The sequence below is a fragment of the Nilaparvata lugens genome, chromosome 8, assembly GCF_014356525.2.
Source record: "Nilaparvata lugens isolate BPH chromosome 8, ASM1435652v1, whole genome shotgun sequence".
Classification (NCBI taxonomy): Eukaryota; Metazoa; Arthropoda; class Insecta; order Hemiptera; family Delphacidae; genus Nilaparvata; species Nilaparvata lugens.
This window is the reverse complement of record NC_052511.1, coordinates 22,893,205-22,920,762: the sequence shown is the minus strand read 5'-3', so window position 1 is coordinate 22,920,762 and position 27,558 is coordinate 22,893,205. Positions and strand designations below refer to the sequence as shown.

The window sequence follows — 27,558 nt, the reverse complement described above, 5'->3', positions numbered from 1 at the left end:
TACTTCACACTATATTATTTATGTGGGGTTTTTGAATGTGGAGGTGCTCATCAATCGATATCATGTAAATTATTTATTCATAGAGTTGGAAAGAAATAATGAGCTCATTCTCCCGATAGACATTCGTTTTACTATAGTGATATTCACTTCCTTATTAAACACGACTGATTCCCATTCATCCAGAGCTGACAGTTGAAAGTGAATCTTGCAATACATACATATTAGATTGGTTGATAATGGCATCAGTAGGCCAAATGTCATCGACCCCTATAACCGTTACTGAATGTCAATAACTTTGTCACGTCTAGTTTATAGCTAGGTACCCATAATTAATTTAGATTCTGGCCCAAGGAGCATTGATTTCTAGTTACTTCTTGGCAAGAGGGAAATGGGGAGTTAAATAATTGAGATAAAATAGGGAATGAGAGATGAGAAGCATAAGGATCTAGGAAAAGTGAAGGCGATGAAGAAAAAGGAGAAGGATAGAGAGAAAGAGAAGGCTGAGGTAGAATTAAAATTTTGTTTTTCAGCTGTGCTGAATAAGTGAGTTGCTTTTTCTGGCTCCAAATTATGAAAATTTACGAAAGCATTTTTCAACTAATAGTGATAAGAGTGTAATATTTTTGGCATTATCTTGTTTTTTAACCGTAAAAATTCAAAATTCTTAGTTCATTTTCGGTGAAAATGGACTAAATCTCAGAAAAGTGAAATCATAACCTTATTTCGAACTTTCAAAATGTAATCTAAATTTGGGAGCGAAATAGTACAAGTCCTCTCAGTCCGGTCAGTCCTCTCTTGTAAAAATAATAAATGAGATGAAATTTAATGAGCAGGGGAAGACATGGGCAAGAAAATTTAGGGGAGCAGTGAGTAAAAGATATAATTCAAGAAATCATAAGCTGAACAATGAGAAAGAAGCAACTCTATCGTTATGAAGATAGCGAATCAGATTTGAGTAAATGAGAATTCAACCAATCACAAGCTGACCATTGAGAGAGTTGCAATGGCGATGCCATGTCAACAGCCAATGGAAGAAGAGTCGGAGAGAATATGATCAATAATAACAAGCTAGCCAATGATGATTCGGTTGTCATGACTGCAGCCAATAAGCGTTGAATAATTGAAAGTTTAACAAATAATAAACTGAGCAATGATATATTAGTAATTTCCTCATCATGGTGAGAGCAGATGGGGGTTGCGAAAAAGAGAATACTAGTCATAAGCTATCCAACCTATTGTCAACAGAAGATTAGATTTGCTGAGTAGAGAGTGTTTAATCAACTACAAGCCAATTATTCACAGCAGTTTCTACTCAACTATAGTCAATGAATGAGTGAGAATTTCATTAATAGAATGGAGGAGAACAGTGATTTCGCTGTAATGGAATCAGAAAATTAGAGTCGAGGAGGACAGAATTTCACTCAATCACAAGCTATCCAATAAACAAGAAACATTATAAGAACTATAACGACAACCAATGGGAGTTGAGTTGGAGAAATTTAACGAATCACAAGCTAGCCATTCTGAGAACAGTGATTCTTCTAATGGCAACTTCAGCCAATAAAGTAGGAAATTAAAGTAGGATACTCACATTCAATGTCTCGTGATAAGATTGTTCGTTTCATTATAGGCCACAGTTCCAACTATCCACGCGCCCAGCCAATTACACAAGCGAGCAAATTAATACTAGTGATTCAAGATGACTCCCGACTTAACGTTGATCACCTTTTCATATTCTAAAATATTGTGAGATTGGAACTGCAGGAAAATTGAATTCTAAGTTACCTTCAAGTTGTAAATTAGCATCCAAAACATTAAACGACGAAAGGTCTTTCCTTCAACTTTTCAAAAGTTATGAAATTCTTTGAAAATTCAAAACGCTTTGTTCGAGTTTTTCAAATGGCATGTTAATTTTTTTTATATATTTAGGGTATTTTCGATGTTAAGTGAGATTCTTGATATTCATACTGTTTATTTCAATAACGATTGTTCAATTTGAACTTTATATTAGAAACTAACCGAAGGCGTCAACTACTCTATCATATTTGGTGTGTCCAAGGCTTCATTATTATGAAACTCATAAGCTTCACAGCACATACTACTTACTACACACATTACGTCATCTCTATTCCATTAGATTTGTCAAGGAGACCGGTAATAACTAATTGTGTGGTGGGCCGATGGAAGGATTACATCTTTTCTCTATCCTTGAATACATGCTTTTGTCATGAAGTCATTTTTTAAATTATGTGCTCTAAGGGATCATGAGAAGCTCTCTCAAAGCTCACATCAAGCTCTTTTCCCTCTCTTCTCTCATTTTTCTCATTTTTTTTTTATCTTATCACACGCTCTCTCTCTGTCTTTGATTCTCTCTTTCTCTATCTCCCCTCTCTCCCTCTCAGTCTCTCCTTCTCTCTCTCTCACACACACTCACTCTCTCTCACTCGCTCTCTCTTTATTTTAATTCTCTCTCCAGCTATCCTTTCCTCTGTCCACAATCCACCTTGTAAAGTTTTTCTCCTCTACATTCCATCTATATTGGTAATGGTTATGATGAACTCTCATACTTTCTGTCCTTTTCTCTCTTTTCCCAGTCGTGTGTTGATGAGGAGGATATTATTTTATATCCTTTTCAGAGAGTCAACAATTTAGTTATTCGTTGGAACAACGCCGATTTATATTTAGCTACATTATTGACCGAGCGAAGTGAGGTCTAAGATTCAAGTCGACGGATGTGCATTTCTCTTTATATTCATTATGTTTATATGTTGCGCATTTACGTTGAAACGCGGTAATAGATTTTCATGAAATTTGACAGGTATCTTCCTTTTCAAATTGTGCGTCGACGTATATACAAGGTTTTTGAAAATTCTGCATTTAAGGATAATTTAAAAGGAAGGATCGATCATTCTTCATACGCCAATATTAGAGTAAAAATCAGACTATAGAATATTATTCATCATAAATCAGCTGTCGAGTGGATTGTTAATTACATGCAATGACGCATCCAATTTAATATCTCAATGTGACTTTAGTAAAAAATCAGCTGTTGTGTGGACTATTAATTTCATGCAGTGAGGCATTGATAACTCGAAGTAGCATAGTATTTTCTCCCGACTTTTCTCTGCTTTCAACTCGGTGAGCTTTTGATGATAGTAGCATAGCTGCTAACATCAAATTATTAGCATTGTCGATACAACAACTCAAACAGACATTAGTCGTTTATACACCGATATCTTGCCGACACGACAGGGCAGGACAAAATTTACTCTGTTGGTCAGTATTAGAGGAGACTATGGTTTATAACTGCGCGAGGTCTACTGTTCACAGAACTACTAGTGTTTTTGTTTTTGAAGGGACAGATTTAAAGATCCAAAGGTTCGAAGAACCTCACACGTCAACCGAAGCTTATTGTGTGTCCCAAGTATGTTAGTGAGGCAAACCAATTCATGTGTCCTTTATAAGGTCCAGGAGTTTCTTCCCTATACTAACATCCCATTCCTCACCTGGTTGCTTGCAGCCAAACAGAGTCCTTCTTCTAGCCTTAAGTCTTTTGCAATCTAGTATGATACATCACTATACAGTATTATATTATTAATATTCGAATTGTATTCAATATTCATTCTGATTTATATTCAATCATTAGCCTATTTTGATTAATGACTGTGCATACTTTGTAAAATTCATTGAATAATTCGCTATACTGTCATTTATAAATAGTAAATTAATGGATTAGGCAGAATATATTGTAACACACATGACTTGTAACATGATGAACTCCAATCTAATCTCTCCTTTCCTCCTTTCTTTCCTCATACTCGTCACTCACACTCAATCATCCTTCTCTCATGATATAAAACTCTCCTCTCTCCCTCTCTCTCTCTTTCTACGCTTCTTCTTCTTCTTTTTCTTTTTCTTCTTCTTCTTCTTCTTCTCTTCTTCTTCTTCTTCTTCTTCTTCTTCTCTTCTTCTTCTTCTTCCTCTTCTCTTCCTTTGTTTTCTATACACTCCCATATTTTCGCTCCCCCATCTTCACTATATCATCCCCTTTCTTCTTTTCTACATAGATTATCATCATTTTAACCTGCTCCAAAACTGTATGGCTCAGGAATCACGTTCTAGGGAATCAGGATTGAGAACTTCAGTCTATTCATATCTCATTATCATCGCTTTCATTAGGCCTACTAACGCACAAACCCAGGGCTGACGTGGGCATCACCTCCCCACAAAAAGCATGGACTCTACTCTGAAGATTATATTTCATAATTTGATGATAAAATCATTGCTGAGTGGAAAAATCAAAGTAACCTTTCATTTAAAGTGATTCTTTTTCCTCATTCTACCATAGAGTGAATAAGTTTGATAGCCTATCCTATCTTATCTGTAGAATGAAGTTCTGAGTTTCTGATGACAATCTGAATTACAATTTTCTCTACCCTCACTTGTTTTTCCTCTCCTTCTTCCTTCATATCCTCTCTTATTCATCCTTTTTGCGGTGCCCTCACTTGTTTTTCCTCTCCTTCTTCCTTCATATCCTCTCTTATTCATCCTTTTTGCGGTGCAACTTGAAGCCCACAATCTAGGCTAGAATTACAAGGTCATCGGTTGTATAAACATAGTATAAGTATTGCACATTGCACATACGGGTACCCCGATTCCAAACCGGTTTGCTGAGGTTAATTTTGACCAAGTTGCCCTTTCAGATTGTTTGTAAAGCTTGCTGCTCCCAAAGAGTGAAGTCATCGCTAAATTTAAAACACCTCTCGGAAGTTTGTTATGCTTTGAAGAGCAGACTGGAGTGAGGTTTATTCAATGAGATTCCTCTGAAATATCACACCTATGTCATTGATGAGTTGTTCTAAGAATATTGTTTTTCTACAACTGCGCGTAAAAATAGCTACTTAAGAGCGTAATGCGCGACTTTATCGCTCGCGCAAAATAGTTATCACGCGTTGCGAAGCGGAGCGTGATAATTTTGCAAGAGCGATAAAGAAGCATTACGCGCGAATTACATACAAACATTTTTCTACAACTGCCCAAACCTGTTAGATTACTTATATCGGCGGAGTTACAATTAGCGACTTTTTAGGTTAAGATCTGACCTTTTGGCGAGCTGCTTACCATCAGCTGATTGGCGAGCGTAGAGAAACTCTACTGCGCATGCGCGAATGATTTGTGAGCGTAAAGAAAATTTACTGCGCATGCGCGGATGGTTAGCGAGAGAAAAAGTAGATTCTCCTCAGAAAAAAGCTGTTTTACGAGGAGAATTGAGTATGTAAATACTTTTTTTACGCGCAGTTGTAGAGAGTTTGTCGTGCATAAAGTCGTGCATTACGCTCTTAATACATAAATAGCTATTTTCCTGACTAAGGAGCTTTATATTATATTTTCTGAAGTGTGGAGTTGCGTTGTAACGCACAGGGTTACGTTGTTGGGTTATGCCCTGTTTTTGCCACTTCCCAAAGAACTTGGGCTGTACTAGTAATGGGTCACACATGTAATAGTAATGTCAATTGAAGCTCTAATAAGAACCATTACATCACTAGAAAGGAAAAAAGGCATTGACTCATGATAAAGTGTTCACAACATTCAGACAGTGTTTAATAACTTCCACTAGAACCAATGGTATTCATTCTATGCCCAGCAGTCAGTAGAGCAGAATTTCATTGGAGAGAAGGCCTGAAGAGTGATGGAGTGGTCGTAATTCCTTATAACTTCAAGTGTCATTCACGTATTCAATCAAGTGTCATTTCAAGGTTAATCAGATTGAAAACTGAATTCAGTAATTTATAATAGAATTATAGGACCCTTTAAAATTAATTACTGTAGTTACTTTACAATTTGTATTCTTGTTTTTTAATATTTTATTAATTTTAGAGGGTACCATAATTATAATTATTTCATAAATACAGGAAAGTAGACCTGAATTCATACATTTTAAACAATTCAGTAAATTAAAGAACAAAACCAAGATTGTAGGCCCTATTGAAAATGAACTCGATTATTGTATCTCAAATAATTACGACTACTTCTAGTTATAGTGTATCTATAAAACTATAATCAAGGATTATCAAAGATGTAGCCTGTAGCGACACTATCAACAAGGATGAACATTTGAATCAATTTTTAAATATCTATAGAAATATAATCAGCCTATAATCTCAGTTGCACGCTACCCAAGTATTTAACTTTGATCTACAGTAGTAGTGACAGTCGTACGTCACAAGAGCCAATGAGTGAAGCATAATGGGATGACGTTTCCAATCACTGGTTAATCACGATTACATTTTATAGTTTCCTTCGTGCTATTTAGGTCCTAACTTAGTTGTTAATAAACTCCTGTTTAATCTTAATTTATCATCCTCATCTTTGGTTTTAGAATATGGTACGGTATTCTAGTAAAGGACTGGTATTCTTTTAATGTTGAAAGGGAAAGAAATGTTGGGCTAAGTCTAGAAATCCAAAAATAGTTTGTTGAGAAACAGACGATAGTACCCGGAATGACTGATCGGAATGAATATTTATCACAGTGGAAACCAACTAATTCCTAGAGCGGATACTGTCATTTCTGTGGTATTGTCATTCAATTTGCATATAATTGACATGACCTGTATTTGGGCCACGAGGCATCTCACTGCCATCAACTCGCCGTGGATTCAACGCAACGAAACAGCTCAATTGAAAAACCAGTTGAAGACTGGATCGAAAACCAGATCAACGTTGTCGTTCCAGATAGCATCAACAGGACGAAACTGCTCTTAAAAATAGGAAAGCTCTGAAAAATCGTAGAAGTTGATCAGTCTATTATAGCTTCAGTTGACAATCTAGTTGAAACATTAACGGTAAAGTGTGCATATTCAACAAAGAATGATATACTCAACTATCAACTTGTTCACCTTGAACTTCTTCATTATTTGTTTTGCAGCAAGCAAGGAGCAAAGCACCGATTGTTGACGAAACGTTGCAACGTTAATCATAATTGAACCGTTGAATCAACCGATCGTTGACAAAATGTTGCAACATTAATCGAATCGTTAAATAAACGACAACCTGAAAGCTATCAGCCCACACAATGCCAATGACCTACTCCCTCCCTTATCCAGAATGAATGACACAACTGCATATTTTGTCATTTAACGATGAGTGATGACTCCAAGTCATTTTTAGGTGGTGATAAAAATTGTCAAGAAGTTGCTAGTTGACTGAGTTTTCCTTATTCAGTTGTAGAAGTTAAACGTTATGGGTCTTTGAAGTGCCAGAGATGACCTAAATATTCAATTATTGTAGGAGCTGCATTTAATTTTGGTCTGCAGCTCTCTAGATGAGAGCATCATTTTTACTCTTCATGCATTCGAATTAAGAAGGCCTGTTTCATAAAACAGACCTTAGTCAGAATATCAAGAAATACGTACACAAAAGTCAACTACTTAGAGTCGTCAGTCTGTTGCTTTTTACTAAGTCATTATATATACCATACTATCAAGGACTTATTGAAAAAAATAGAAAATCGACAAGCAAATAACAAATACTTCGTAACTTAATTTGAATCGTTAAATGAATCTGCGAATTGCGATAACATTACTTGCTTTTGAAACAAATTTTCAAGTTAGTTATCAATGTCATTGCATGTTCAAAACATTACATAATAACTTTATGAAAATGGGAGGAAAATTGCTATATTGTAATGCAGGTTTAAATGGCAGCATTGTTTGATTGGGAAGCGTTGATTTTATTTATAGGGAATACTGATAGTGAATCAAACTAAACTCAATTATCATTGTTCCAAGCCTTTCTACTTGTTAGGATGATTAGTCTACAGTCATATAAGCGGCAGTTTCCATGCTATTCAAACTAGTTGCTGTAATTCTCTAGTTACTGTAACTTATCTAACAATGCTTTTAATATGACCTTGAATCATGAACTACAGTTGCTGCTTGAAACTCAGAACAAATTGGGCTACAGAAATTTAAAAAACTTATTTTCAATTATTCCAATCCACAAGGTGCATCTTACGATGAGTCAATGATTAGTTTTGGAATTCAAATATAGATAAATCAGAAGACAAGTGAATTGAGAAACGTTTCTTTGGTATCTTATCTGCTTCATCTGTTTTCAAAATGCTATGATGAATAACTATTGACCCATAAAATTCCATATTCATGATTTCAATTACAATCCTTGACAGAAGAATAAAATATGATTGTTTTTTCACCTGCAGTTTTTTTAATCTTACTAAGTCACTGTGGTATCTTGAAATGTGACTTAGTTATTGCAGTTCATTTAGAAGCATGGATTCACATAATGTTGCCACTAAAATTATCCACAAGATGAAAAGGCTTACACAACTATGACTATGATGGAAATCCATGGATAGAAAAATGCAACTATGAAGATATTATTATTTTTCTCATATGAATTCTCTTTGGAGAATCTAATTTTGGAAGCTATCATTTTTTAATGGCTACAAGTCTCTGTAGAATTTCTGATGGCATTCCTAGAAGGTTCGTTGACTCTGGTCGAGAATCAGAATAGAAATGGAACACACAGATACAGTTCTACAGCTGTGATGAAACCACAAGGCTGCTGGATTGATTAAGAGTGAGTTGTTGAAATATTTGAGTGATGAGCACCAATAATAGCTCAACGTTTTTTTTTCTGTTTTTAGAAGTTAAAAGTCAAGAAGATGGGTTTTATAGAAAATTTGGAAGTTTCTAAAGAAGTTTGGAATAAAAAGAGGCAATAATCTATGGGTTGTAAATAGAAATATTATTGGAATAACATGATGAAGGAAAGATAAGGTAATCGAAGCATAATAGAAGGGACGATAATGAAGAAACATGAAGCTTGAATAATTATGAACGAGGAGATTGATTGCGAATGATTCTATAATAATTCTGATTTGTACATCACTAAACGAATAAATTATTGGAATGGAAATAGAATATACTAACCGCCTAAAGCCGATTTTTTGCCGTCCTTATGATGTCTATCACATTAAACCTAACTTGACAAGCATCATCTGTTTAATCTAATAGATTTTATAAGGACGGTAAAAAATCATTCGTCCAAAAATCGATATGTGTGTGTTTGTGTGTGTGTGTGTGTGTGTGTGTGTGTGTGTGTGTGTGTGTGTGTGTGTGTGTGTGTGTGTGTGTGTGTGTGTGTGTGTGTGTGTGTGTAACTGGCTCAACTGAAACAGGAAACAGGAATATAGATGAAAAGGGACGGAGAAACGAGGAAAAGTGCAGGCTACTTTTAACCATAAAAGTGATGAATTACCGTAGACTTGTTAGAAACAGAAGAAACTAAAGGTCGAATAGATGATGTCATTGACAAGCTGCGAGGTTATACTCTAGGAGTGGAGTAAGATGCCAAATTCCACTTGGAAATTTTAGGATGTTAATTAGATTGAAAGTATCTGAAGGTTTTTCAAGGTTACTGGGAAAGGGAACCATTGTTTTGTTACGGAGTAGGCTATTAATTCGATGAATTCAAGGTAATTTAAAGTAAAGAAGATAATTATAAAGCTAGCAGTTGAATAGCACAAGAACTTTGTTGATTTTGATGTTGGTTTCAGAATATTAATTGACTTTTATTCAATAAATTTTAAAACATCTTTCTGGGTTGTACCGTAGTGTAGTGGAGGCAATCTTGCACTAGATTCCTATAAACCTCATAATACCTTAATAATTATTGTCATTGTTATTGACTGCCTAAAAAGCAGTCGTTAGGTCATGTCAGAGGCCCTGAAATTGATCAGCTGCGACCTGAAAACTCTGACACCAGACCTGAGCCAGCCAGGTCACTCGATATTATTATTATTGTCATAAGTCATAACCGATTAATAATCCCATAAATTGACATAACTAATCATACTTTGAAAAAGGAGAAAATATCTTCTGTCCTCAAATCATTATCAATCTTCAGTTTTTGGTAGGCCTACCCTGTGTACAAGGTTTACTATAATAGGCTTTAGCTGGTGCAGCGTTGTCACATTGGATAATATATTCAGTGACATGGGCTTGCATAAGATCATCAGAGTATCAATTCCACACAATCTAGCGGTCCAAAAATTGATCACCAAATGTTATATTTTTGTAATAGTGGTGGAAGTTTGGTCAATAGTGATAATAAAATATCATAAAATAGCACGACTGCGCTTAAAAATTAGTCCAAGATTATAAAACCCAGCTGTCTCTGTGCGTTGAGTCTTAACAATATAAATGAAGAGTTTGGATTCATGATTCACACAACCTTGACCTGGAATTACGCACTCTCACACTAACGCACTATCTCAGGCGCACACCCACCGTGACAATACAGCTGCAGCTACAATAACAGCTGCTGCTTCTTCTTCTTCTTCTTCTTCTTCTTCTTCTCTTCTTCTTCTTCTTTTCTTCTTCTTCTTCTCCTTTTCTTCTTTCTCCTCCTCCTCCTCCTCCTCCTCCCCCCCCTCCCCCATCTCTTTGAAATGAATGCATGCTTGATCTTTTCAAAACGAAGGCTTATAGCCTACATTGTCAGTAAGCAGGACAATACAAAAAAATAAACGAGAAGGATAACGATGTAGTACCTAATAGATGAAAAAGACAGGAGAAAAGAAGTAATTTTAGAGTAGGTATTAGAATTTAGTATTAGTAAAGAGTATCAGATATATTTTAGAGTAGGGTATTATACTGAGCAGCATACGAGAAATAAGATGAGTTGATGGTTTCTTGATCCATTACGAGCTGCGATGTATTAACACACTTTTTTCTATGCATTTCACACGACATGCAGTCAAATATTTAAGTGATAATCAGAATATTCTATAGTCAGTAAGTAAAATATTTTGATTATTTACTTAAATATATTTGACTGCATGTCGTGTGAAATACATAGAAAAAAGTGTGTAAATAAGATGATTAACACTTGGAAAAAGGGGTGAACAAAAAGAAGAAGAAGAAGAAAACAAAGTAGGTTTACACGGTAGCATGAGTAGGCTACCATATCAGTACCGGTACTAAACTTATTCTTGAGTAGGCTATCCACTAATTCTCCACTTCCGCTGTATGGAGATGTTTTTCCGCCCTCATTTGATGAAGGCTACAGCCACTACAGCCATCGCTTCATTTCTCTCTCACATTATTTTCTCTCTCAGTCATGAGCAATAGAGCAAACAGTAGGTAGGCCTACAGTAATGATGCATTGCTCCTCACGGATGAAAAAATAATATTCGCTTGATGAATAACGATGTTGGCATTGTTGACATTGGGGTATCTATCATGATTGAGGTACCTACGGTAATAGTTCTGCTACTATATAGTTTGAAGCCTTGCTAAAAACACAGATACAGAAGTAAAATATTAGGTTACATCAGAGAGATAAAAGTTTCTATTTATAACAAATAAATAACAGATAAACGAATGACGCATTATCACTTATATGAACCATTTTCTAAGAGGGGAGGGGGATTTTCAACTCTGATTAAGTTGTCCACGCAATTCAAACAAAATAATGAATAATTATCCTTTTTTGTTTCCTGGACATAAAGAATATTGTATTTTACAACACCAATTTTTTCCCGTTGCAAATCAAGGGATACCTACTATAGTAGCTACTCTAGTCTTTGATGATAGTCAACTCAAATATCCTACTAACTTATCAAATAGAATTCAAACTTCCAGATAATGGCGTGAATTAAATTGTTGAAATACATTCTTCTGGATAGCCTACAGTACTTAACATGTTGATAATAAACTATGCTTTCTATTCATTACAAAATAAATTTATTTGGATATTCACCTGCTTTATAATATTTTGTATTATTTTTTCTGTTCACAGAAATAATTCCATTCCAAAATGCCAGTCAGCAGGTTGACCATTGTCAAATTCGCCGAATTGGTAAGTAAAAAGTAGATCAAATCCATGAAGAGATTGATTTGATACGGTTTTATCATTGTTGAAATAGATCATAAGCAGATCATCAAGATCAAAGTATTTCTAAGGAACTTTTAAAAAAAAAACATTTTTCTTAAGTCATGGGAATAAGGAGATTCATTGAGAGAAAAGAATTGGTATTGGTTGCATAATATTTAATAAATATTTATATATTCTGAATGAAGTATCTGACAGAGCAGGAGTACAAGATGGACTTTTCTAGCAATATTTTTTTTTTAAATAATAGGCTCTCAACTTTTGGAATTTGGTTTTAAATTCTTGACATATACTATAGTGACAAGCTTTGTGCATTCGCATCCAACACTCATGTAAAACAATAAAGAAATTTAATTTTAAAAGAAAATGTATTTTCTCCTCTGTCAGCATTTATAGTCCTAATCAACTGTCAACTATCAACTATAGCCTACTTCAACTGTCAACTCAACTAATAGACAAGTTAATTGCCAGTCTAGACACGTTCCTCATGAACTTTCATTGATAAAAAATACATTAGTTGGATTCATGCAGCAATAGAAAATGAATAACGCGATGGAAGTTTTTAGCTTGATACCGTATTCCAATCAAGTCCAACGCAAAAATTGAGTACTTACGAATTTTTAATACGTTTATTACATCATTATGCATTCTTATGGAACACCCAATGCTATAAGGAACTCCCAATACTCACACAAAATCAAAGATTACCATTGATTCTTATGGGTGTGATCACACACTGGCATAATGGAATGAATATTTGCAACACATAGTTGCACTGCTCGCTATGTTGAGTCAGTGTTTTCGTGCTTCATTTCAATAATTATTACTCATGTCTCATATTATTATTTGAAGTGATGATGTAACTAACAATGCATTCGCCTTGCTTACTGTGGACTAGAATAGAATAGTAATGCATGCTATGAGTAGTTTTTTGTTCTAGAATATAGGTTTCTCAAATTCTAGTGTCCAGCCGTTTTAGCATACGTTACTTAGTTAAAAGTATGTTGAAAGATACTCTTATAAATTAATTATGGGAGTAGCTTATCTTCTAATTCTCTTTTAAGCCTATTACTCTTTTAAGTTTGCTTATTTTTCCTTATAAATTCTACATTTCATAATTTCTCAATATATTACTGTTCTGAATCTCCATCGTTCTTCACAGTAAACTCATCACATATTTTGAATGTTTGTGAGTGAGTTATTGGTCATTGATAAATAATAATGGATCACCAGTTTGATGGTCTTCAATGATTTAAGAGGCTCTTGCTATGTATATTTTGACATTTTTCTAATATATACGTCAGGTATGTTTTTTGTATTGTGTTGAATAAGACAAATATTTAAATCAATACCGTACCATTAATCCCTTCATTAAAAATAATTTTGTTTAAAAAGTTATTCATTGTCTGAGCTGACTATATTATAATTGAATTATTGTTCTACCATAGATCCCATGGTGTTGAATAAATCAAAATAATTTGTTGTTGATTTTTGCTACTAGATCTTGGCCATAGTGATCGCATTCCTGCACAACAGCACTTTCGAGGGAGCTGGCACTTTCCAGCTGTACCTGTTGGCCGCCACCTTCGGAGGATTCGCCATCATTGTCATCGGTGTGTTCCTCGGTCACATCACAGGCAACCCTGTCAACAGGAGTGTGGTACGAAATGACAAATAAATATATAATAATTTTAATACTCTAATAGTTCCCTTACAGATTATTTGTGCTCCGGGGGACTGAAGTGCAACTTTTTGTCATCAAAGGGAACAATAGACAACAATTTCCCCAAAGGGGAAAAAGTGATTCTTGTGAGGCATACAATTTTTTCCCTCTCAGAGTAAAGAAAAAAACAACCTTGCTTCGGAATGCTTTCTCCAGCAAAACTATAACCAGATAAAACTAAATATAGCTATAACCTGGTCCCTGTTGAATAAAAAAAGCTAACATTTCAATGATCTCCTATGCTAAGAACCAGCTTACTACTAATATTATTAGTATGTATTTTCTCATGCAGTAAGCCCTAACACGAAATAAATGAGACACCTTGAAACCTATACACTTTAGTCATGCCACTCATATTATCATACCAACAGAGTGGGGGCACCCATGTTATCATGCCAACAAAGTGGTGGCAGTGGCACCCATGTTATCATACCACCAAAGTGGTGGCACTCATGTTATCATACCACCAGAGTGGTGGCACCCATGTTATCATACCACCAAAGTGGTGGCACCCATGTTATCATACCACCAAAGTGGTGGCAGTGGAACCCATGTTATCATACCACCAAAGTGGTGGCAGTGGAACCCATGTTATCATACCACCAAAGTGGTGGCACCCATGTTATCATACCACCAGAGTGGTGGCACCCATGTTATCATACCACCAAAGTGGTGGCACCCATGTTATCATACCACCAACGTGGTGGCACCCATGTTATCATACCACCAGAGTGGTGGCACCCATGTTATAATACCACCAGAGTGGTGGCACCCATGTTATCATAACACCTGAGTGGTGGCACCCATGTTATCATACCACTAAAGTGGTGGCACCCATGTTATCATACCACTAAAGTGGTGGCACTCATGTTATCATACCACCAAAGTAGTGGCACCCATGTTATCATACCACCAGAGTGGTGGCACCCATGTTATCATACCACTAGAGTGGTGGCACCCATGTTATCATACCATCAGAGTGGTGCCACCCATATGAAATTACTTTTATCGTGAAGGACCTTGGAGCTAAAAGTAGGAAGACTCTAATCAGTAAGGGAAGGAATCAGTTCAGTGTAGGGACTTCAGTGTTCAATTCCAGAGAGTAGAGAAGGAATAGAAAAGTAGGTAGAGATGAAAACACGTTCACAAAATAAATGACAGAAATAATGCTTAATAATATAATAATGGAGTAGGGCCCAGTAGGCTATCAATTAATCCTGCTGGTGTCAACTATCAATTTTAGATTTGGTACCGCATTCGACATCAATTATTGGCAATATACCTACTCATCTTATTTGTTATTCACCATTATTTCATATTTACAATATTTTGATTCGATCTGTTTATCTAATGATCGGGAAAATCGATTTTAATCTTATTGACACTGCATTATAATGTACATAGAAATGGTAAAAATTATTGAAACAGCTCAATACTTTTTTGCAAGGGAAATTTGACGATTGGTCTGATTGAGGTTCCTATTCGAACTGGGAAAAGACTTTTCTGTCGCTACAAAATTTTAGTCCGCCATCTTGGAATCTTGGAAAAAAAATAAATGAGTACCTAACTTACATAGAGAAACTAAAAAATCTCAACTATCAAATTTCATTTTTCAAGTGTTAGTAACATTAACTTATAATAACATCTACTCACATAATATTATTTAACACTTTGAAAAGAAGAGTTTGATCTGTCAGATTTTTTATGTAGCCTACTCATCTTTGTTTATGTATTGGTATTTCCAAATGTGAATAACTTTGAAACGGTTTGAGATATCGATGTGCAGTTTTTGCCATTAACTATCTCTTGAAATCCTATATTATTTATTTCATTGACAATATTGTAGTACAATAACATATGTTTTGAATTTGAATTTACAATTTTAATAACTTGATATTGTAAAATGAATACGATACTGAAGCCAGACAAGTTTAGTGTGGATCCAAACTTATCAACTGCAAGCAAGGAATGGACACATTGGCACAAAACTTTTCAGAACTTCATTACCAGTATCGCACCACAATCATCAGACTCTGAAAAGCTCAAAACACTTATCAACTTCATCACTCCAGATATTTATGAGTACATAAGCGAAAGTGGTACGTATAATGATGCTATATCTACTTTAAGGAGAATCTATGTAAAACCTGTAAATGAAATATTTTCAAGACATAAACTATCTGCACGTCAACAACAGCCTGATGAGACTATTGATCAATATCTTCATGCATTAAAACTATTAAGTAAGGACTGTGAGTTTAAAGCTGTGACAGCTGAAAGAAATAGGGATGATTATATTCGTGACACATTTATTGCTGGAATGAAGTCTCCTACAATTCGCCAGCGTTTACTAGAGAATGTTGCATTAACACTAGAAGAGGCATATAGTCAAGCCAGATCCCTGGAACTTGCATATGCACAATCATTAGCTTTCAAATATTCATCCCAATCAAATGCAACTTCTTCCCAAAATACTCAAGCAAGCAATCAGAATACTGATTCAAAAAACTGTTTATTAGCTGCTGCTAATGAAAAATGCTATTTTTGTGGTAATCTGAGACATCCTCGGGTCAGCTGCCCAGCTAAAAATACAATTTGTCATAATTGTGGAAAACAGGGGCACTTTGCTAAGGTCTGCAGGTCGAGTAAATTACAAACCAAACAATCAAAAAAATCGAAAGATATTATGAACTCTATTGACCTAGCAGCTTCGCCCGGAGGATTGACAAAGAGTACAGTACAAGCCCTGGTTAATGGAAAATCTGTCTCTGCTTTGATAGATAGAGGGAGTTCTCTGAGTTTTATAAACAATTCTACTGCTCTTAACCTAGGTCTTCCTATAAGACCAGGTAGGGGTACTGTATCAATGGCGACTACATCAATCACATCCAATATAACAGGACAATGCTTAGTAGATCTTGTCATTCTTGATCACTGTTACAAACAAGCAAATCTTTCGGTCTTACCAGAGCTTTGTGCGGATATAATTGTTGGACATGATATTTTGAAAAACCATGAAAGTATTAAAGTAGTTTTTGGTGGAAAAAAGCCGCAGTTAACCGTATGCAGCGTGGCAGCCTCAACTGTAGAACCGGTGTCATTGTTTTCTAATTTAAAACCGGAATGTAAACCAATTGCAATCAAATATCATCGACACAGTACGGATGATTTGAAGTTTATTGAAAATGAAGTAAGTAAAATGCTTAAAGACGATGTTATAGAGCCCAGCATTTCTCCATGAGAGCTCAAGCGTTAGTGGTTACAAATGAAAATCATAGAAAAAGAATGGTCATTGATTACTCCAAAACTATAAATCGTTTTACATTACTGGATGCTTACCCACTACCAAGAATCGATGATATTGTAAACAAAGTTGCAAATTATGAGTTTTTCAGTACTATCGACTTGAAAAGTGCATACCACCAAATTACGATAAGGAAAGAAGAAAAGCACTACACAGCATTTGAGGCATGTGGTCAACTCTACCAGTTTAAACGCATTCCGTTTGGGGTCACTAATGGAGTGGCAGTGTTCCAACGTGTAATTGACCAAGTTATACGGTCTGAACAGCTACAAGACACTTATGCTTACCTTGATGATGTTACAATCTGTGGCAAAACACAGGAGCAACACGATATAAACTTGAAAAAGTTTATCAACGCTGCAAACAAATACAACCTAACTATCAATAATGAGAAGTCTTCATTTTCACTGAAATCGATCAACTTGCTGGGCTATCATATATCTAACAAAACTATCAAGCCTGACCCCAGCCGATTGGAACCACTGAAAAATTTACCTCCGCCTAGAGACACTGCATCGCTGAGGAGGACCCTTGGTATGTTTTCACATTATGCATCACTAATACCAGATTATGCCACTAAGGTGATTCCTCTTGCCCGTACTGCATTTCCCTTGTCTAAAGCAGGGTTACAATCGTTTGAAACTATAAAAAGTGAAATAATTGGATCTGTAGTAAGCTGCATTGACCCTGAAGCACAATTCATTGTGGAAACTGATGCATCTGAGAGCACCATTGCTGCTACTTTGACTCAATCAAACCGTCCAGTTGCATTCTTCTCAAGGATACTTTCACCAGCAGAACAAAGACATTCAAGTGTTGAGAAAGAAGCACAAGCCATTGTAGAAGCACTGCGAAAATGGCGTCACTACTTGGTTGGCAAACATTTCAAGCTAATTACTGATCAGAGGTCGGTAGCTTTTATGTTTGATAACAACCGTCATGGTAAAGTGAAAAATGAAAAGATAATGAGGTGGAAACTGGAACTGTCTTGTTTTCATTACGATATTGTATATAGACCTGGCAAAGATAATATGGCTGCTGATGCTCTGTCTAGAGTATGTTCTTCAATCCAAAATCAGGAAAATCTATTAGTTGATTTACATGAGTCTCTATGCCACCCAGGCATAACACGGTTGTACCACTGGGTTCGGAGTAAAAACTTACCCTACTCAATTGATGAAATCAGACGTATAACAAACTCCTGCAAAGTGTGTGCTGCTGTCAAGCCCAAATTCTTCAAACACAAAGGGACTCTGATTAAAGCCACTTCTGCATTTGAACGGCTAAATATCGATTTCAAAGGCCCTCTGCCTTCATCAAGTCGAAATCGTTATTTATTGGTAATAGTAGATGAGTTTTCACGGTTCCCTTTTGCTTTCCCATGTCCAGACATGTCATCATCTACAGTTAAATCAAAACTGAAAACCCTGTTTTCTACGTTTGGGGTTCCTAGTTACATACATTCAGACAGAGGAACATCATTTATGAGTCAAGACTTGAAAAATTACCTAAACTCGCATGGAATTGCAACTAGCAGATCCACTGCTTACAACCCAGCAGGTAATGGACAGGTTGAAAGATATAATGGTATTCTATGGAAAACGATTGAGCTAGCATTAAAATCACTTAATTTAGAAATAGATCAATGGGAGTCAGTTTTAGAAGATGCTCTTAGCTCAACAAGAACATTACTTTGCACAGCCACAAATCAAACTCCTCATGAGCGTAGGATGTTTTTACACCCATGTAGATCTGGAAACAATGGTGTTTCAGCTCCTTCTTGGCTTCTCAATTCCGGCCCTGTCTATTTTAAAAAAATTCAATCGAACATCTAAATATGAGCCACTTGTTGAAGAGGTCCAACTCCTACATGGAAATGCTGAGTATGCACATGTAAAGCTACCTGATGGAAGAGAAACCACAGTATCAACACGTCATCTTGCTCCAGTTGGAGAGTACGAAAACAGAGATCACGAAGAACAAACCGATTCTGAAAATGATGAAAATTCTCAATTACCAACTTCCGAACCTGAACTTGAATACTTCCATAATCCTCAAGGAACCCAAAACCAAGAAAACGAAACTAGTACTACTGCCGAGAGCTTACAACCTAGACAACAGACTACTGGACAAGAAAATCAAAATACATATCCAAGAAGAAGTTTTAGAAATAGAAGACCTCCTAATTATTTGAATGACTACATTCATTAACTCTTTGGGGGGAAGAATGTAGTATAACAACATATGTTTTGAATTTGTTATTACTGTTACTAAGTCTCCAAACAAACTCATTCCAATTCGAAACCTGTATAGTTCAAGTTATTAAAAACCTTTCTTAAGGTATTAAATACTATGTCGTGTTTACTCTCATTCCTATTACAACAATCACAAATCATAATTAAAGTATGATTGGCAGAAGACAACAGGCAGCATAGCTCAAAACTGTCTTCTCCCAAATTTTTACAAATAAAAGTTTCAAAAAAGAATGAGGTTAGATTTCACTCTTCACTTCAATAAGTCCAATTTACACTTCAAAAATCATCATGTATCATTTATCTGATATCATGTATCATAATGACCACATTCCCATTTAAAAAATGGAGTTGGATTCAAAAGGTGGTTCCAAGATGGTGGACCAAAATTTTGAAGCAACAGAAAATTAACATAGTCTTTTTAATTCGAATAGGTTTCCCAAACAGACCTATAGTCGAATTCTCCTTGTAAAAGAGCAATATAATATTGAGCTGGTTCCATAATACATTTTCACCATCCTGTAAGTTATAGATTTTTTATATCTTGACAGAAAATTAGACTGAAAATTAGGGAAGCTCACCTTTCCTTGAGATTCCTGATATAAGAAGAAAATTCATAGTTATGATTTGGGAGTAGTTATTTTTGTGCAACTAGTGCGCAAAGTGACAGTTTGCTGCACCAAAAGAAACGTTTACGCACGAGCCATAGGCGAGTAATTATCGGTAAAATGATGGCTGAAATCATAGTCACCTTTAATACAAGGCCCCGGCCTACAATATTGCAACGTCACAGCATAGGCCTAGAATCTAATACATGATTGTTAAAAAAATCAGCTGGTATTTTTTTGAATCTTTTTCACCAATCATGTATTAGATTCTAGGCCTACACTGCAATGTTGCAATATCGTAGGCCAGGGCCTTGTATTAGAGGTGGCTATGCTGAAATCCATCAAATGTTTGTCTGTGTGATGCTGTTATTAATAACAACTTTAATTCATTTAAAAATTTATAATCCAATTGAAGTTGAAAATTCTCAGCCAAAGTTCTCGTTTTTATTCAATCAAGAATCAGAAATAATACAGATAGAACAAAAAATTTGCTTTCAAAATACACACCAACAGCTGATTGGGATGGCTGCAAGATGGCTGAACCGACAAGCACGCGACCTAGCGGGAAGAATCGTACCTAAGTTTGTTTCATCCAGCTAAAAAGTACTGAAACAGGATTCAGAAATTTAGACTTTTGCTCAAATTACCGAGAAAAATGCTCAAAGTAAACTGAAAAATATTTATAAAAATAACATAGACAACAGAGAATATTTTTTGTAGTTTTCTTATGTTTTTAATTATTTTCATTTATATGAATATTGAATGGTAATTATTTAACCTCAAAATTCGAATTTTATCATGTATATTAATTTGCTACTTTTCTTATTGCTTGCAGTTGAAATAATAATTATCAATAGAAAAGAACTATTATTTATTATTAAATGATGAGAATTTGTAAATGATGATTATTCAATAAATTATGATTTATATGAACATTATTCTTGTTTCGGATTTCTAGATTAGGATTTTATCATAAATGTAGGGTAGCCATTGAACTGATTCTCATCTAAATCTAACCACAGTCATTGTTACCAACTTAATTTTTGTTTTCGTTCACTAATCCTCCATATAAACCCACCAACTATTTTGTGTTGCCATGTTGCAAATCTGGAGTACGCAAAGTAATCACTTTGCACACTAGTGCGGAAAAGTTATTCTTTGCATTCTGTAATCAGAGCAGGAATGGTCACTTTTCAAGGTAACTGTAGGAAAAAGATATTTTATTTCAGAAAGAGTGAAATCAATGGTAGTTTCACTGTTCTCCAGGATATCGCTTTACAAGTGGTTGAGCAATAATTCTCTACATTTCAACAATTTTCAACATTTTCAATATTATTCAAAAATAATTACACACGATTGGAAAGTAACATTATGTTGAATCCTCTCTTGCAGTGTTATCGTACATATAGCTGAATAAATAAATGAATCATTTTTGACAGGATCTGTTTTTCTGTGTGGTTGGAGCCATCCTGTACATCATGGCCGCTTACTTCAGTTACCAGCGATTCCAAGGCTGGACTTATGACAAGAGCCACGCCAACCTGGGGCTTACCAAGTCTGCTCTCTCTCTCATCCAGGGTATTGTCTTCATCGTTGACGGATTCTTCACTTTCAAGCTTGAATAAGTGCCAAACTTAACAAAAAAACATTTCCATCATCAATCCGTGATACAGGAATGTTGAAATTGTCCAAAGTCGATGGATTGAATGAAAGTTGCCAAACTGTACTAAACTATCATTTAAGTCCGAATAAATCTTCTAGTGAACATAGTCTGCTGCTGGAGGGAACAAAATCGAATAAGACGATTTTTTTTGGACTTTCAAATCAAAATTGTCAACTAACTTATATATGTTGATTGATTTTGTCAGTCATTGTTATACTCGAATGTTCCATTTTATTCAATCAGTAACCTCTAGAATTATTCCGTAAAAAGTAAATTATATATTTGAATATAAATTATTCTCTTCGGATTAAGTAAAACTTTTGGCAGAATTTGGTAATAACGTTCACTCCATTCATGAAATAATAAATTTTCAACATTAGATAAAAGAATGTCTCATAACAATCGAGAAATTCTAAATGAACAAATTTGTATTCTACTATTTGTTAAAATGAAAGCTTAAGAAAGATTTAAAAAAAATAATTTATTGGTAGTACAAAGTTTAATTATATGAATTATTAAATTATTTATTGTAAAAAACAGTAATAAATTATTCATCATCGACATTTCATGAAAAATTGAAATTTGAACTACAAACTTCTAAATCTTATGATAGACTTATGTATCAATATAGTACAGCTATACATGATAATCGTATAGTTGAAAAAAGTTGTAAAATGAACTAATTTTATGAATAACCAAAAGTAAAAATAAACGTTTGTCATGTAGAAAAATAATTTCTTGTGTGAATGTAGTGTCAAGGAGCCAGTATTATGAGTTCTATTATAAAATGATAATCACGATGTATCATGATCATGTATTTTTCTCCTTGACAAAAATCCTAGATTCTATGTATACCAGTAATTGATGTATCAGTAGTTGTTATCAACTGCATGTTGTATGCTACACTGATCCAGCAGCTTACCTGTATTCCAATTTTTGTTCAAGAATGTTATTATTCATACATTTTCTGAAAATATTCTGTGAAATCGAACTCATAATTCAAATACCTACAGGGGCTACATTATCTTTTTGAGTAGCCTAATGTCGTTTGTAAAAGAGTGTCGAATTATTAAGACATTACTGTCTATATTATAGTTTGTGTTTTAAAAAGTTGAGAATTATTTTGTATGTTTCCACCAATGTACCTAACACTGTATTTTATCTTTGATAGGCCTACTATTTCTATCTACTCTATAAACTACACATTTGAATTTTTCATCACTCGAATTCACACTTAAACGTTGATTGTTGTTTTTATACATTATTAATATAGTTCGTTTTCAAACGAGATTTTCTTCATTGGGTGCAGAGAATCTCAAAATAAAATTTCTACTATTTATGTTAAGTCGTTGTTTTTTGTGTTTTCTTTACCATTTTGCTAATGAATCTTTGGCTAGTTGAGATATTTTTTGCTGAGGATGAGATTTCCTCTGGAAGAATAGTTTGAATGTGAGTAGGCCTATAATGAACTTACTTGAAAAACAAATTTTAACTTGTCAAAAAAAGGAAGACCTCAATTGATTGATATCTAGAAGACTATTATTGCACAATTACTTTATCAAAATATTATAAGAAAAGTTGTTTCTTTCCTTTAATGAAAGAGAATTCTATATATGCAAGCCCCCAAGATTGAAAAATTCAATGTAGGAATAACATTGTACTCATTAATGCTGAAATACTCTCACATATCATTATTGCGTAAAATGTTGATCCACAGGTGCTCGCATGAGTATAAGCCACAATTCCACACAATAATAAGAAAACGCCGATATGTTAGTCAACTAACCAATTCTGGATGATTTGATTCAGACTATAAGCAAAGAATTGATCTGAATTGGGCATAAAAAATAGTTATAGGTACCTATACTTATTGAAGGTAGAATAATAGGTTCAACTATTGGTTCTTATATAATGGGAGAATGAAAATTTGTGAACACCTTATGACAATCAATAATAGTATATCTTGCCCTGCAGAGTACAACATTGGAGAGAAGGGCTTCAGTGTGTGAGCTGCAAGAAACAAGGCACATCCATTGAAGAAATTGAGTGAGAACTGTAGTAGAGGAGAGTTGAATGAGTTTCAAATCAATTTCTTTGAAATCATATAAGCACTACAGAAACGCCTATTCATGATACGAAATGGAAATTATATAGAATGATTTCGTATTTTGTAATATTGGGGTAACTACGTCCAGCTGTCTTTGTAGTATGAAAGCTGTTAATAATATTTCTATGGCTTTATTGGTGGTGAGTCTCTGACAGAGACTGAGTATATAATTTAAGCCGTCAATGGGCCTCACGACTGTTATATATCAGCAGGGACCGACTGTTGAACGTGTCCATCCGATAACACGGGAGTGAAGTGGCTGATAACTTTGAAGCTGTTAATGTTGTGTGAGTAACAGTATAATTTAACAGGTACCGGTACAGATAAGTTACGTTAGTAACTTGTACCACATACTACCAGCTCCATCTGGGCTTGTACATTCATGAAATAAATCTATTCAAACGTCCTATATTAATGTTTGTGCTACCATTGAACTTATTCATATTATTGAATACCATACCATTGAACTATCTTATATACAGTAATCTATGAAGCTTACCCCCTTACCAAAGTAGTCTCTCCAATGACTTCTCCCTACACTATCTCAGCATCTCATTTCCAGTGGTATGTTTTCACTTTTTAAGTTGTAACCATAGTAAGAAATAATACATTGCTGTCCTTCCAAAATGAACTAATAGTGACTAATTGTCATGCGTACTAGAATACAAATAAATAATTTCACAACTGATATAAAAAAATCAATATCTTATCATGAATACTCTAAAAACTATACTAGGTACAATTTGTTTCTGTTATTTTTACTGTTATTGTTTTACTTTTATTTGTTTCTGTTATTTTACTGCAAAATAGAACCTACATTTAAAAGCGGGTAGCACACCTTTACTTCAACACTTTTATGTTGATGATGAAGAAGGTTCTACAACTCCTTACCAAAATAGAAGGAAGAAAAGTTGAGAAAAGATGAAAACGTTATCTCCCTAGCACTTATGATAATAATTTTCAATGGAAGGGGTACATAAGCTACTCAATAATCCATGATTTACTGACTGATTGTAGCACTTATCTATAATTATTATTAGGAGACATCTGAAATAATTTTCTGCATTGCCGTATTTAGAGAAATGTGATTCTAGAGCAATAATCTCTTTTCGAGTGACTTTTTTGTAAGATTATTTTTAGTACTCATGAACACTTAATAAAGAATACGGTACTTGCTTATTACTCCTGAGAACCTATCAAGTGTAATTACCTATCATTAGCCAAAAATATGACGAAAGAGGAGGGATTATTGTTATATTTTCAGCCAGTAAGATTTTATTGGGGATGAAGTCTGGAGGTCTCATTTGAACTTGGAAGCTCAGCAGTGGCGGATCCAGAGACCTGGTTTGGGGGGGGGCGATTTTTTTCATATTTTTTTTTTTAGCTGAGGTTGATGACCACATAAATAATAAATAAATAAACAAATGTTTTATTGCAGTAGCAGCAGAGAACATCAAAATGCGTTACATCGTCAAATGGTAACAAAAGTAGACACATAACAGAAAAATAGGTAGAACTATTAGGTACCACATAAGTCACAATATTGTGCATAGACAAATGATTATAACTAATCCTACACCCAGAAATTGTTCTCTAATCTCAAAATAATAATCAAGGAATACGGCTATTCCACTTGAAGATTTATTTCGAAAAATTCATCTATTGTATACAATTCTTTGACAAAATTGCTTTTAATTTATTTTTAAATTTTGTAATCTCCAGGTTCCTTATAGGAGGAGGTAGAAAATTGAATAATTTTATTGTTGTATATATAAACGTTTTTTGAGTTCTGGTTTAATTGAACCTTATCGAACTCGAAGTACTCCTATTCCTTGTTCCATATGAGTGATGTGAACCCAACGCATCATATGAATGTATATTTTCTTTAATGTACAGTAGGCTCTGGAAAATGAGTAGTGCAGGTACCGTCATCACACCAAGACGAACAAACCCTTCTCTACAATGAGCTAGTGAAGGAAGTCCAAAAATTAGTCTTGTACATATTTTTTGCATTTTTAGTCGCCTCACACTAGAGGACTTATGCCCCCAGAGTAAGGTCCCTCGACTCAAATGACTTTGGATGAATGCAAAATAGACAGTTCTCAGTACAGAACCCACACATAGTCTCAATCTGCGTACCGTATCAAGAGTATGCCTTTACTGATTTTTTTTTTCAATTTTCATAATGTTTCTCTCCCAATCCAGACTCTCATCAATCATAAAACCTAGAAAACTCACAGAATGACTTACAGGCCTCTGCAGTATTTCTTTTTAAATAATCTGTTTGAATTTTGTATTTTTTCTTCATTGATAGGCTACCAAAACATTAGCAGTACCTACACCAATCTTGAACAGTTTCAGAAATATTTTTTAGTTAGTTTCTCAATACTTCATATGAATTAGACCTGATACAGATATTAATGTCATCAGCAAAGAGAAAGCTATCTCTGTACTGATGGATTTGATAAAACATTAGGCAAATCATTCATACAAATGATGAACAGGATTGGACCAACAATTGATACCTGAGGAGCACCATACTTCACAGGTAGATATCCTGACTCTCTTCCATCACAAAAAACCTTTCGAAATGGACCACATAAATACGACTGCATAAGTGACACAGCCCCCTCCTTGAATCCATAGAGCTTTAACTTTTCCAATAGAAGAGTATGAGAAACAGTATCGAATGATAAATCATATAGTCTTACATTGACACAAGCTTTATTATCTAGACCAAGAATACAATTAGATGAAAGGAAAAGCTGCCCCAAGTGCCTAGTCCAGACTGGGTAAAAACACTGACCATAGGAGAGAAAATCTAAGGATACTCCTTGTACTAATTCTCTCCCGAAATTAGATGGGCTAACATTTTAAGAGTCCGAAATAGGGTTATGATTCCATCTGAAATTAAGTCCATTTTCACTCAAAAACAACGAAACTTGAGAATTTAGAATTTTATTTTTTCATATTGGTACAGACACCAATAAATCTATAGTATGGTGGTATAGCCATGTTTCAAGAAATATGATTAATAGGTTGAATGTAGGCCTATAGCTTATATCAGGAGAGTCGATTATTGACAGGAAAAACGAACTTTCTTATTCAACTGTAAATTTTACAAGCGTTTTTAGGTAAAATTTCACTGCCTGATGTTTTCGAGATTTTGAAGTGTTTTTACTTACACTAGGTAGTTGATAATTTTAACTAGTTCTTCATACATGTTCAACACATTAAAAATAGGAGACCAATTCTCTTTCAAAGTCATTATTATAGTCTGAATAAAATAACTGAAAAATATTGGCATTGTCAGATTGTTTAGAATTCTCCGTTTCAACCACAAAATCCAAGCCTATTTAATTCAATAAATTCAACGTTTTTAATATTATGACAACGACGCTTAGGCAGTGTTGCGAAACATCATCTTCAAGTATGGCAATAATATGAGTTCATTTCAAATATTGAAATCGAAGAGCTTGTACATTTCCAGCCATTTGTATACAATTTATAGTCCGTACAAAATAAATTTTGAATGGGAAGAACATGCGCAGCAAAGAAAGCATACAGCGGGAGGGATACAGAGGCGTTGCCATTCTGAACCGGCCAGCGTTCTCCAACTTCTTTACAAAGTTTGTGGCAATGTTGAATCAATATTTTTAATTTTTTTTCAAAATATATATACAATCTATACAATGCAGCCTCTCAGGGACCAAACTACGTTTTTCCAACTTCTTTTGAGATTTCATAAAATAATTTATATTATAGTAATATGTGATGAAATTTCTTGCGTTTACCACTCACTTATAACCATTCAAAACAATATAGTACCGTATAGCTCCTGGCATGTAAAAAATTCCATAATATTATATGGTTGAATTGACGAATATGTTTGTTATAATTGAGAGAGACGTATGAGTTGAATTAGAAATTCTGTTTATTATAAATATAAAAAACTCCCATGGAAAAGTCCATATATTGTAATGAC

General features: G+C 34.6%; 1 protein-coding gene across 3 annotated transcripts in view; it reads left to right on the top strand.

Annotated features, from left to right (window-relative positions):
- The window catches only part of LOC111058765, a 34,175-nt gene extending 11,364 nt beyond the window's left edge, over positions 1-22,811 (top strand). For all 3 annotated transcript variants that reach the window (XM_039434295.1, XM_039434293.1, XM_039434294.1), the window contains exons 2-4: positions 11,824-11,883; positions 13,418-13,576; positions 21,243-22,811. In XM_039434295.1, coding sequence (XP_039290229.1) covers positions 11,842-11,883; positions 13,418-13,576; positions 21,243-21,428 — 387 coding nt within the window. In that variant the 5' untranslated portion in view covers positions 11,824-11,841 and the 3' untranslated portion in view covers positions 21,429-22,811. The remainder of the gene's footprint in view (positions 1-11,823; positions 11,884-13,417; positions 13,577-21,242) is intronic.
- The last annotated feature ends 4,747 nt before the right edge of the window (positions 22,812-27,558 follow it).